The following is a 13335-nucleotide window of genomic DNA, read 5'->3' on the forward strand; positions in this document are numbered from 1 at the left end:
CGCTTCCGGCCCGGCGAGCTGAGCGCGGCCCGGCCCGGCCCGGCCCGGCCCCGCTCCTTTGGGGCCTTCCCCTCCCGGCCGCCCCCCTCGGCTCCCCGGGCACAGCCGCGAGGGCCGGGGGATCCTTCTTGCCACCGAGGCTGTGGGTGCTGCCAGCCCCGAGCTGGCGGCCTTGAAAGCTTCGCGGCCTGAGGAGGCAGGTTTGGTGCCCGTGGGTTGTGGGAGTTAAAGCACAGCGTGCAGAAACACACTTCGCAGCCCTGCAGCGCGCTTGGGCACCCGGAACCTTGGCGGGCTCTTGGGGTGGGTTTTTTCTTTACCTAATAGAAAGGATTACTGTGTCCAGAGGGCTTTTTTTCTTTTTTTTTTTTTTTTTGTCAAAGCGTCCTGAAAACTGAAACGTTTCAGCGAAGGTGAGTTTTACAAGTGTGGCAGGATTTCTGTTCCCATGGAGTTGAACTCTTCCTCACAGAGGTGAGGGCTTGAGTGGAGCTCTGGGTTGGTTTTCAGAGGATTATGTTTAGTGCTCAGATGAGAAGGTGACCATAGCAGGAAGCCATGGCCCGATGGGACCATTTTCAGCTTTTCCAGGTTTGATAGGATAGGTTTGTGGTGGACTGTGTGTGAGAACTCTAAGAGAAACACAGAGTGGTGCACAGAGGGGGAACCAGGCTGGTGTTCGCTCAGTGCTGCAGCCACGTGGAGGGGGCTGTTGGGATATACAGTGATCTGGGGCTTGTCTGGGCTACAAAAAACTGAGCTTCTTGTGGCCTGCTAGTACAAGCTGCAAAGTTTGCATTTGCAAGGCCTGTCATGGTAAAGCTATGGTTGTACCCACATTGAACTTGGCTAGTTAATCTTTGGTCAAATTTGCTGTTTCCAGATGAAGCCAAGTTGGAGTTTTCCTCTCGTGTGAAACACCTGGTGCCAATCAGTGTTTTGTCTAGTAGGTGACTGGATTTCAGCCCTGGCAGGGGAAGTGTTTCCCTCTTGGGAATGTGCTTGAGAAGTACCTGGGAAATAAAGTTGCTTCTTTAGGCTGAGCAGATGGGGGCTCTAAACTGTTAAAGTAGTTGAATGCTTTCCATTGTAAGAGCTCAGCTGCTGAAGTTTCTAAGGCATTCAGGGTTAACTTAAGTGACTTTCTGACTTTGGTTTTTCTGACCTTGTGGACTGCAATTCTTGGTTCTGGTTGCTTCCCTCAGGCTGAGCATTTTTGGAAGGCAACAACAAAAAACTTCAGAACAACAAAGACAGTGAGCAGCATGGGTGAATCTTGAGTTGTGGTTAGGTAAGATCTAAGCAACCTTGCTCTTTCTTTTTTGTGTGTAGCAATTGCTGCTAACTTTCCCACCGGGCCTATGGAGCCACGGGGGATTGTCAAAGCCTTTCCCAAGAGGAAGAAGGTGAGGGATGACTCGGAGAAAAGCATCCCTCCAAAGATCCTGAAAGAGCAAGGAGCAGAGATACCCGAGGGTAAGTCCTGTGTCCGTGTGGTGCAGGTTATAATGCTTACACCCAGCGTGCTAGCTGCAAGTGCTGCTCCCCAGGTGCTTTTTCTGGCCCTCGGTTGTTCTCTGTAGTGCTCATGGCCAGCTTGGTTCGGTGTGTCCCCAGAGACTGCCTGCTAGGGCTGCTGCCATCAAGTCCCGTGTGAGAGCTGTACCCCGCTGTGCTGTGGCACTTCTGTCACCGTGTCCCCGTGCTTTCCTCAGCAGAGTGGCTGAAGCCAGTCGTCGCCTACGTGCTGCAAGCCGGCCTGGGGCGGGCCCGGGCCGAGCTCTTCCGCAGGCAGATTGCCCAGCACGGGGGCGTGGTTCACGGCCAGCTCTGCTCGGAGGTGACACACGCCATCGTGGCCGAGGACATGGACTGCGAGCGCGCCTTTCGGCTCCTCGGGTTAAGCAGGCTGCCCCCCGGGCTGCGGCTGGTGAAGGCAGCCTGGCTCAGTGCTTGCCTTAGAGACCAGAAGCTGCTGAGTACTGCTGGCTATGGTGTCTCCATCCCGCGCAGGTATGGCACTGTGCCCTTCCTCCCTGCATTTCCTCTGGCCTAAACTGAGCAGCCCTGCAGTTTGACCTCTGCTCAACATCATGGACTGCAGCTCCTTGCAGCTCAGACTCAAAGTTCTGTGTGGTAGCAAAACATATAATAGGGCCCAGAAGTTCTGCCAGAAGTCCTGTCACTTGCTACAGGTGCTAAAGGCACCTCTTCCTGATCCATCAGTGATAACAAGGTGTCTCTTGAAAATACTGAGGATTAAATACTGTTTCTTACTTATTGCAGATGAAAGGTAGAGAGAAATTGGAAACTAGGCACAAGAGGAAATTAAAAATGGAGCAGCAGGCACAGATTAGGATCAGGATGTTTTGGCAATGTTTTTGAAAGAGAGTCTAAGAGCGAGGTAGGTAGGAGTGGAAGTTGCAGGTCAGCAAGGTAAATGTTAACTGGGGAGTTGAGCTAAAACCAGAGTAATTAATCCATTATCTGAGAGAGTACAATTCATATGGGTTGTTTGGTCCATCCCAAAACATGCAGAAGGATTTCTTGGTCAAACTTCTGGGGATTGAGAAGTCCTGCTTCTCCTGTACTGAGATATCCAATCCATGGCAGGTACCTGGAGGAGGAGGAATTGCAGAAAGAACAGCAACAGATCCTGGACAGAGAAAAAATCCAGCTCCCAGCAGAGGAGGGAGCAGTGAAACTGAGCACTGAATCACAGGTGAAGGATTCCTCACAGCAAGGCTTGGGCACCCTTGGACAGCAGCAACTGGCTGGGGTGAGGCTTTCCTGCACAGGTCCATCTCCTTGTGAGCAGATCCTGCTTGCTGCTTTTCCTGGCTAAGAGCATCCCTGCAGGGACACCATGTGAGATTTTCTCAGTGAAGGGAAGGTGTTTGGGTGTTGCAGTGAGCCAGACGCAGGCTGTGGACATGGTTACTGCTTCTCTTTGTCCTTTTTAGGTGTTACAAATAGAAACAGCTCCCCTAAATTGCTGTTCCCATCAGAACCTTTCCAGCTGAAGCAGTCCTGGTGCTCTAATCAGGACAAGGCTCACTATGGTGATACTCACTTATGTCCTTTTGAGGAATATTCTCTGTCTGAGAATATCTTCTTTTCAGGAAGCTGTCTGTGATATTTCATCCCATGTTCCTGCCTGAGGCATGTGGATCAGTTCTCCACTCTTTGGCAAACACCCTGTTCAGAAACATGTTGGTACAGTGGATCAGGTTGCTACTAGAAGGATCTTGGAGGTGTTCTTAAAATATCTGTGTTGAGTTATTAGTGGCTTCTGCTGTGAGTCAGCATCTCTGGCCTGCTGTTAGCTTTCCTTCCTTTCTCTGTATTTTTGCTCAAATTTGCTGAATTCGTCTTGAGCATTCGTGTCATTCAAATCTGTCTGTAGCAAAGTTACCTCAAACATTCCCAGCAGCTGCCTTGTATTACTGGCATCTGTTTTGCAACACAGTCCAAAATTTTGTTGCCCAAGGTCTGCAATTACTCTCTACCTGCCAGTTCACTAAGGGCACAAAAGCCACATTTGTAGACATTTCAGTAAAATCCCTTGTCCCAGGCTTAGATCTATGTGACCTGGGGAGGAGTGGGATGCTCGACACCCAGCTGCAGCAATAAAGCTGAAACTTAGTTTAGAAACTTAGTTTAGCTTTTAAGCAGTAGGGTTTTTTTATTTTTTTAAGTAGCTTTTTCAGTCTTTTCTAGCTTGGGTGGATGTTTTTTGTCTAGGAGATGATGGGTGTCAGTGTTTCATACTAAATAGAGACTGATGTGGGAGTTCTGCCTTTGGATGTTAGCTCCTGTGAGAAAATCCTGTTAGAGTCAGACCAGCAACCACTTTTTGACTGGCATGCAGATGCAGTAGTTCTCTGCCAGGCAGCCTCGTAAGCAGTGCCAGTTACTCTCTGGTAACCCAGAGCTGTCACCCCAGGGTGCCTGTCTCCCTCTCAAGTAGTCTGTTGCTCCTAGTTGGTTTTGCATATTGGTTATAAAGGGTCCATCAGCTTTGCTGATGAAGTGTAGAGAGTCAGGGGTTTAAGGGCTGTTTCACCTCTGTGACACTGCTGGCCAAGAGGATGGGAATTGCTTCCAGCTCCAGCTGCACAGTTCTCTGTGTTGTGAATGGATAACATGCCCCTTTATATGCTTTTAAGGGGCTTACTGACTTATCTGAGCCTTCTGAGGCTTTGCTGCCCTTAGAGAGAGCAGCATCTCAAGGGAGTTGCATTTCAAGACAAATTAAACTGATTAAATCTGTCAAATTTTCAGTCTTACCCAGCTTTCAGAGTTATAAAACAAGACTGCAAACACATCCCATCTATGTGTCTCTAGACCTCCTACCTCCTCAGCCAGCAGAACCAGAGGTTGTGAGGATGTGGTTCTTACTTAGGCTCACACTCTGCTGAAACTCAGAACATGACATGCTGCATGTAATTACTAGACTGATCCCAAACAGCCCTGCATCACTCAGAGTTACTTCCACAACACGGAAGCTCTTGGATCTTCATAGAGTCCTGTGTTTATACATCAGGGGAGATGGGGACCCCAGTGAGCAAAGCAGTCTCCAAAGTCTCTGTGTGGCTTCCACTTCTATCCCCTTTTGTTCATTACCTGAAGCTGAGGCTCATTGTTTCTTAAGTCTACACAGAGGCATCTTAATGCTGAGGGTATCAGCAAATGCATACAGTGGTTCTTTCTTCTGTCACTGAGGAATGTGGAGTCCTTTGTGTCATTCCTTCCTCCCCTTTTCTCTTGCAGATAGCCATGGGGAAAATGAGGGGGTTTAAATTTACTACTCTTGTTAAGATTTTGTGTCTGTAAACTGAAAACAAAGTTCAGTGCCTATCTGCTGCCATCTGCATCATGGGATAGAAGTTGCTGAGTCTGAATGTGAGAGATGTGTCTATGCTGCCACCAGATGACTTAAAGGTTTCCCAGTGGGAGTAGGGAGTCAGCATCTCTGCCAGCCAGGGATTTTGGCATTGTCATACCTTGCTGCTGGCAGCAATTGCTCACTTAGTCAGTGTCTTACCTCAGTTAGGAGCTTGGCTGTAGGAGGGGACTGTGTGTTTGAATCCCAGGTAGACAGCAGTATAGTCTCCTGTGTGAGATGTGTGAGTGTAGCTTGAGGCGTGAGGAATTGTGGTGTGCATATAACCAGCCACTTCTAGAGGTGGCAGTTGGAGCGTGGCATGCCCAGGAGGGAGGGTGGTTAGTGCTCTGGCTTCCTAATCTTAGAAGTAGCTGGTGCCAAGGGCATGTATGAGGCATGTACTTATTCTCACACAGCTGCTTTCTGATTTTGCCCTAAAGAAATATTCTGATGATGAAGACAGTGAAGGAGAAGATGCTGGTGTCACCCAGGGAGACCTGGAAGCATTGATTTCTGGCCACTACCCTGAGAAATCATCAGAGGAGATCAGTGATAGCTCTGACACAGTGGCCCAGCCTCCCAGCAAGTGGGTTTGTGCCCAGTCTTCCAACACCAAGAAGGAAAATCACAACCAATGCATCACAGAGAAGCTGGAAGTGCTGGCAAAGGCTTACTCTGTCCAGGGGGACAAGTGGAGAGCTCTGGGCTATTCCAAAGCAATCAATGCACTCAAGAGTTACCACAAACCAGTCACCTCCTACCAGGTAAAACACCTCCCCAGGGGGGTGGAGCAGGGAGATGGACCTTTGATGGAAGTTGTATAGCAAGTGCAAGTTGAGATTTACTGACCACACACAGTGTTTGCAGAACAGTAGAAAAATGAATTCTGAGCCTTCTAGGGCCAGACCTGGACACTCTCAAGATAAGTGCCTTCCTTAGACACAATGCAGGGACATTTTCACCTTGCTCTTCATCAACAGCAACTGGCCACCAATAGTAATAACATGTAAAACTAACTGGATATGAATCTTCGGGGCTGTGACAGTTCAGCAGTTCAGTGAGTTCATGTTTCAGTCCCATTCTGCAGGCTTGTCCTTTTCCACTTGAATTGATCAGCCAAGGTAAGCCTGGGCTAGAGAGGAGATCATCAGGGAGGACTAGTCCTGCCACGTACCCTTTACCCATCAAAGGACTAAGCTCTGAGTCAGTAGCAGCTCTCCAGCTTGTCTGTGATCTTTGCTTTTCCAGTAGCAGCTCTGGTTTCTTTCTAGGAAGCCTGTAAAATCCCTGGGATTGGGAAGCGCATGGCAGAGAAGATCCTGGAGATCTTGGAGAGTGGGCACCTGCGCAAGCTGGATCACATCAGTGAGAGCGTGCCTGTGCTGGAGTTATTTTCCAACATCTGGGGAGCAGGGGTCAAGACAGCTCAGATGTGGTACCAGCAGGTAAGTCCAGAGGTACCAGCAGGTAACCAAGAGGCTCTTGGGTTATGGTTTGAAGACTGCTGCTGAGTGTAGAATTATTTTCACAAATAGTTTTTAATTGCCGATATCTACAGGTAAGATTTAAATCTGGTTTTTTTTGGGGAGGAACTATGAGGTTGGGTCCCATTGTGTCTCAGCACCCTGCTGAGACTTTAATTGTGCTGGGACAGGTAAAGGACAAATATGTGGAGAAGAGGAATGGGAGACATGCTGCCTCTGCTCTAGCATCACTTTTTGGAGCTCATGTCACATGAGTCATGACAATGATGTTGCTGAGAGCCAGGCTTGAATCAGTTCATCTTGGCCTTGAGAGCTCCTGATACAATTGCTGACTGTTGGCCTGTAGCTGTCAGAGTAGCCATCCATTTTGTCTAAAAGTAATTACAAGAATGAGGTTGGAATAATTGTGCCAACAGGAGCAGCCCAGGCCACTGGGTGGGTTCCTTCTTTAAAAGCAGTTTGTCTCCTGAGCATGAGCTAATGAAGCCTGGTTTCCTGTATTGTTTGGTCTGTGACTGGATTCTTGACTTAAAAACGCGTTTGTGTTCATGCTCTCAGCTTTCTCTCATTGCGATGTTGTGGGTGTTGTTCCTTTACCTGCATTACGTGTTTTCCTTCGGGGTGTAGGGACACCATGCCTTAAGAGCCTTCTGTCAGAGGAAGGGTGGAGATTGGGTGGATAGTGCGATTGCCTAAATCCCTTCTTTTAGGAACTAGGCCCTAAAGTGTTCTTTACATGTGATCTCAGAAGCTGTGACTTGGCCTGAGCATGAGACAGGCTAAATAAAGTCTTCCCAAGTCTTCATGGAAAGGAAGAACAGTCTTGGTAGATGTCTGAATATCAGCACGTGGTCTGCTCTAGGGTTTCCGGACGCTGGATGACATCCGCACCAAGGCCACTCTGACCAGCCAGCAGGCTGTGGGGCTGAAGCACTACACGGATTTCCTGGAGCGCATGCCTCGGGAGGAAGCTGCAGAAATAGAGCAGACTGTGAGTAGCTTGGCCACAGGCCCTCAGAGTGCAGTACCTGCTGGGACATGACAGGAAGGTACATGCTGTAAAAGTAACCCTCGTGTTATAGCTAATCTCTTCAGCCCCTCCTCTTAGTGGAGTCAGTGCTTGGGGGACCCTTTCTGGGCATGGGCACACAAGGCACCTACCTTGCCCTGTAAGAAAGTTCAGTCTGAGTGTCTGGCAGGGAGGAAGATACTTCACTGGGGTTAGTCCTACACACTGCTTAGAAGAAGGCTGCATGTGGCATGGTGGGATAAGCAGGTTCCCAGCTCTGCTTTCTTGCCTCTCATCATGTCTGCTTTCAGCTGAGGTGTCCCTGGTGCTGCTGCTTCAAAGGAAGCTGTGAGCACCTCATGATCTAGTTGTCAGGTAGAGAAGAGAGGGTGGATTCCCTTGGTGGAAGCAAAGGGGATCCAGGCTGCAAACGAGTGCTGCTTGCTGTAGGATGCTGTAGCACTCCATGTCTATGGGGTGCTAAGCCAGTGTACCCTAATGTGAGCAGAGAGCCTGGGGGACACACTGTCATTGCTACCCCTGTGCTGTCCAGTCACCATGGAAGCAGCAGCCAGTGTGACCCTGTCACTCGGCCACAGGGCCTGGCCATGAAGAATACCTTCCTGCCAGGCTCCTGCTGGGGTGTCAGTCCTGTGTGCCGGATTAGCCATCTTGGTGGTGAGTGGTCCCTTTCCCAGGCAGGCTGGGCTGAGGAGCTGGCTCTTGGGAGTGGGTCTATTGTTATCTTGATGGGATTACTGTGCTTCCCTCCATACACACGCACACACACCTCTGATCCAGGCCCTGGAGAGAGAATGAGGGATTAGTCACTGTCTGTGCTGCCTGTCACAGTGAGATCTGAGGAGCTTTTAGGCTCTCGGGTGGGGCTGGGAGTTTTCTAGAAATCTTCATTTAAAGCCAGAAGGGGGGCAAAAACACCAGAGGAGAGCTTGCTCCGCATGAGAAAGGCTTGTGGCTTCTTGGAGCACCTTTGGGGCAAAGGTTAATGGGTTTATCCCTTGCTAATGAAGGATGATCCCCAAGAGTGACAAGGGGCTGTGGGCACGGACACTGCCTTGCTGAACCCCAGCCTCTGTGATGGCCCCATCACTAGGAATTGCTGAGCCCTTCATTATTTGCTGCCAGCAGGGTGATTGGCACAATCAGGCCAATAATACTTTAGGCCTGTCAGGGACTTGGGAGCCTTTCTTAAACATGTAATGAATGAAGCCATCAGAGTTAGCACTGTCTGCACAAAACAGGAGCTGGGGTCCAGCTTGGAGAAGACTGTAATAGGGGAAGTTCTTATTATGTGTTTGATTGCTGGCAGCAGCATGTTGGCATCCCATTGGTCTAAACTGCTGGGACAGTTGTGCTTTTTCTGGGTCAGGAAACTCAGCTCTCCTGCAGAGGCAGAGCTCCTTGCAGTTGTGAACTTCAAGGGGTACACACAGATTTTTTCTGTGTTGGATCCTGCTGGGGAGACTTCACAACCCATCCCTGGTTTTGAAACAAGGCCTGTGACCATCACCTGTTGAACTGATTTGCTTTGTGGGCAGAACTGGTGAGCCTTGCGGTTGTTGGACAGCTGAAAAACCTCTTATCTCATGCTGTCTCAGAAACTGAAGGCTCTGAAAGCTTGTGCAGTACTTTGCCCCTTCATATTCCTGCTTGTCCCAATCCAGTGCTCCCAAGAGCTGATGGTCGGTCACTGTATGGCGTGGCATTGTGCAGGACTGGGTGGAGGCCACTCTGGCTCACTCCTCCCCTGACAGCAGGCCAGCCTTCTTGGTGGGGCAGTGTGCCATGCCTGCATCTGGAGATGCAGGACAGGCCTGAAGGCTGGCATGAGATCTTTTGCTGCCTTGATGAAAAGGGCATGGTCTGACTCCTCATCCCTCTTTCTCAAAGGTCAGACAAGCTGCCCTGGCCCTGAAGCCTGGCCTTGTGTGTGTTGCCTGTGGCTCCTACCGTCGGGGGAAGGCCACCTGTGGAGATGTGGATGTGCTGGTCACTCACCCGGATGGGCAGTCTCACCGTGGGGTGTTCAGCAAGCTGCTCAGCAGCCTCCGCAGGAGCGGTAAGAGGGTGGGGAAGCTGCTCTTGGAATGGCCAAGGCAAGGAGGCAATGGCATTCATTGAAGGATAGGTGATCACTACTCCCTAGGATGGGACATTTTGTTAGTCCTTAAAATTACTGCCCCTGGACCCGGCTCAGCTGCAGCTTTAAGGGGGGAATATTGCTGCAGCTCTGCATGTTATCCCTGGGGTCCCACAGCTCATTATGGGACACTTCTGCTACTCTCTGGGCAGTGGGGAGTTCAGCATGGAGGTGTCCATCTACCACTGAGCTCCTCTTGGCCCATTCTCTCTTCCCAGGCTTCCTTACAGATGACCTGGTGAGCCAGGAGGACAACGGTGACCAGCAGAAGTACCTGGGCGTGTGCCGCCTGCCCGGGCCGGCGCGGCGGCACCGCCGGCTCGACATCATCGTGGTGCCGTACCGCGAGTTCGCCTGCGCCCTGCTCTACTTCACGGGCTCGGCTCACTTCAACCGCTCCATGCGCGCCCTGGCCAAGACCAAGGGCATGAGCCTGTCGGAGCACGCGCTCAGCTCGGCCGTGGTGCGAGGCCCTGGGGGTGCCAAGGTGGCAGCTGGCCATGCCCTGCCCACCCCCACCGAGAGAGACGTCTTCCTTCAGCTGGGGCTGCCTTACCGGGAGCCCTCCGAACGCGACTGGTGACGCCCGGTTCTCACCCTGGGCTTGCTGCTGTGCTGCTGTTTTGAAGGATCTGATTTCCCCAGTGGTGGAAAGGCTCTGTGGTGCCTGCAGGCTGAGGAACATATCCCAGCAAGCTAGGGCTCCTTGTAAGCATGAGGCGTGGCTGCTGGGCAGAGCTCTGTGGCTTCCTCAGCAGAGGCTGTGGGCTGGAACCACACTGGAAGTGCTCTCTTGGTGTGGCTGCCAAAAGGGCTCACTGCCCATCAGCTGCCCTGGCCCTGCTCTCCCCAGCTTTGGAATACTGGGTTGCAGAACCTTGTGATCCAGCCCCTTACAGTGCTTGGGAACAGGGGAAGTGGGATGCATCTTCCTCTGTATCTGAGCACTGACACTGTGAAATTTCTGTTCTGAGCTGTGAATGAAGGCAGCAGAGGTCTAGCTTGGTTCTGTGACAGGCTTTCCTCCTCACTACTGCTGGCAGCTGCTACTGCAGGAGTCTCAAGGGGTAAACCTGTGCTGCTGCTGTGTCCTTCTGTCTGAGATGATGTGTCCTTTGATGGATCCTCTTGCACAGGGCCAGGCTGCTGTGCCTGCCACCAGCTTTCCCTGGTGCCAGCTAAGACTTGAAAGAGACATAGGGACCTGAGGTGCTGTACCTGCTTGCTCCCAGCCTCATGTTCTGAGGATCCTCCAGATTTACTCAGAGCCCTGGTGTGGCCCAAGACCTCATTTCTTGGTCCAGGAGAGGAGCAGAGCTCGCAGCTTGGGGAACTGTGCTCAGGAGGGATTTGAACGTAATGGCACTGAATGTAACCCAGCAGCACTGTGTGTCTGTCTGTAGGAAGCATGGAAACAGAGAGAAACACAAGGAGATAGTCAAGTTCTAACTGGGGCAAAGCAAAACCTTTTCCCTTTTTTTTGTGTGGAAGCCATGGAGTCATCTGGTCTTTGATCACGGAAAGTGTGTGTTTGTGTATACATGTGCATGTGGCAAGTCCTACCAGTTCCATGGGAGTGAATTTTATTTCTCAGGAAATGCTGACTATTTTATATTGTGGAGATGAATTTCCCAGAGACATTGAGTGCTCTGGCTGCTACAGATATTGCAGTGGTTGCTGCTGGCAGAGGTGCCCTGGCGGGCATTTCTGTGCCAGGACCCCAGGGCTCTTGCTCCCTTGTGGGGGATCTGGCCCTATCACTTAGGGTGACAAAGCTGCACGTTTGCTGCTAGGGCAGGCACAAACCAGGTAGTTTTGCACAGTTCCTGTGGCTGCTGGGCACCAGCAGGGCTGGGGCTTTGCTGGGGTGGCCCACACCCAGCAGTGGCATTTGTCAACCCAGCCTTTCTGCTGGACACCTGAGGGAAGTGAATGTCTTTTGGCATGTCTTGGTGCTTTGAAATTTGAAGTGTAATAAATAAATCCCTTCTATCTTTTCCCTTGATATCTGCCTTTTTGCACTCTGCACTGTGACTGTTGAGACTGTGGCTTACCAGGAGCTCCTCCTGTGCTGGTTCATTTCCCTGGTTTCAGTGGAGGTGGAGAACACACAGTGGAGATCATCACTGTTGGACCAGCACTTCTGGCTCTCAGGGCAGGGAGCTACTGGCCACCTTCCTCCCATACCATCCTCTGTCCTGGCCATGTGGCTGAGCTGGGATTGGCTGTTCACTGACTCAGAATTCTTGAGCTCTGGGCCTTTGGAGGGGGCAGAGGGCCCTCATGTGGCTAACTGTAGCCAGGTGGGCCATGGATGGATAAGGACCATTTCTCCTGGGTGTAGCTCTGGGGGTTGAAAAGGGCAGGAGATGAAGGAGCACAAGGAGCTTGTCCAGAGCAGCTGGAGGGTGACCTTTCTGGATGTTGCTTCTCCCTCATCCTGGTTCAGAGGGAGAAACATGAGAAGCTGGGCCGTGGCACTGTGAGTCAACTCTCCGTGGGCAGAGGGGACAGAGCTGCCCCACACATGCTCCTCTCTATAGCTCTAATCCCTGCCTTGCAGCAGGGCCTCACCACCCCCTTCTCACAGCCCACCTCCTGCCTCTTCCAAGCCACAGCATGCCCCACTTGGCAAGAAGGTACAAGGCATGGGGGTGCTGGGGTGTCTGGGAAGAGGTGGGTGCTGAGTCCCCAGGATCAGTGCAGGCAGGGAGAGCAAACGTGGTTTTAGGCATCTCTAACGAGGTCTTGCCCAGTTTCTGCTTCCCAGGAAGGGGCTTCAGCTATTCCCCCCTCCCCAGCACACCCCCTCCCGCTCTCCCTGGCTGTGAGTCTGATCATCCTGAAAATTAAAAATAAAACAAAATGAAGCAGCACTTAGAGAACGAGTGGAAAGTCGTGGAGCTGGGACAGGCCCTCGGGTTCTGCTGCAGAGCCCCTTGCTCGCACTCTGCCATCCCTGCACCCTGAAGGTGAGTCTAGACTGGGGTCTCAGGCCATTCCTGTCCCCTTAAAAAGCATCTCTCTTGCCTCCCTCATGGAAAAGGAAGAAAAGCTCTGGAAAAAGTAAAAAGCTCTGGGTGTTAGGCAGCCCTTCCCACCCTGCTCCCTACCCTGTGGGAAGGACACCCATCCTCAGCTGTCCTGCTCATCCTGGTGCAGGGATGGGAGGGGGCTGGTGGAAAGGGGTGCAGAGAGGGTAGTTTGGCCTCCAACTCTGGCACTTTGTGTTCATGAGTAAATATTTGCTAATGGCAGCATGGCTGGGCGAATGTAGGGGAGCTGCTGCTCCCCCCGTCGGAGCAGGCAGGGAAATGAATATGAATTTATCATGATTAGGTGAACTCAGCAGGGAGAGCGGGAGAGAGAGGGCTAGGCAGGGAGGGGGCGGGCGAAGATGGATCTGTGCAATAAAATTAAATAAGGACACCAAATAGAGTCACTTCTCACGCACTCGCCCGCCCTCCCGCGTGCAGGGCCTCTCCTGCCTCCCGCGCTTCTCTGGCTTTGCTGATTTCTCTCTTTCCTCGAATTTATGAGGCCAATTATGAAGATGAGGTTGGAAGTTCTCAGAAGTTCACTAAATGCAAAGTGTGGTCCCTGCTGTTCCTATCAAATTAATTAACCAAGCGCTATTGATGGCCGGGCTGACGTCGGTGCGGAGCGTGAGGGAAGGGCTGCTGGGGTGCAGCTGAGCAAGCCTGGAGGGCAGAGCACCCTGCAGGGCACCCTCAGGGCCAGTGGGTGCAGAGTGAGCCCTGCCTGGGCAGCCACTGGGCAGCAGGAGCAAGGA

General features: G+C 51.6%; 1 protein-coding gene across 3 annotated transcripts; it reads left to right on the top strand.

Annotated features, from left to right (window-relative positions):
* The first annotated feature begins 3 nt into the window (after positions 1–3).
* Positions 4–11547, top strand: POLL (DNA polymerase lambda). Of its 3 annotated transcripts, none has more exons than XM_039709038.1 (9): positions 4–413; positions 1333–1476; positions 1716–2013; positions 2614–2779; positions 5329–5652; positions 6160–6333; positions 7235–7363; positions 9293–9461; positions 9761–11547. In XM_039709038.1, the coding sequence occupies exons 2-9, from the start codon at positions 1362–1364 to the stop codon at positions 10123–10125; spliced, it is 1740 nt and encodes a 579-aa protein (XP_039564972.1). In that variant the 5' UTR covers positions 4–413; positions 1333–1361; the 3' UTR covers positions 10126–11547. The 3 variants fall into 3 exon arrangements, with proteins under 3 accessions (XP_039564972.1, XP_039564975.1, XP_039564973.1); XM_039709041.1 differs by having other exon boundaries at positions 1719–2013; XM_039709039.1 differs by having other exon boundaries at positions 4–196.
* Positions 11548–13335: the final 1788 nt, after the last annotated feature.

Source organism: Passer montanus, unplaced genomic scaffold (genome assembly GCF_014805655.1).
Source record: "Passer montanus isolate IOZ18808 unplaced genomic scaffold, ASM1480565v1 scaffold21, whole genome shotgun sequence".
In the NCBI taxonomy this organism is placed as follows: domain Eukaryota; kingdom Metazoa; phylum Chordata; class Aves; order Passeriformes; family Passeridae; genus Passer; species Passer montanus.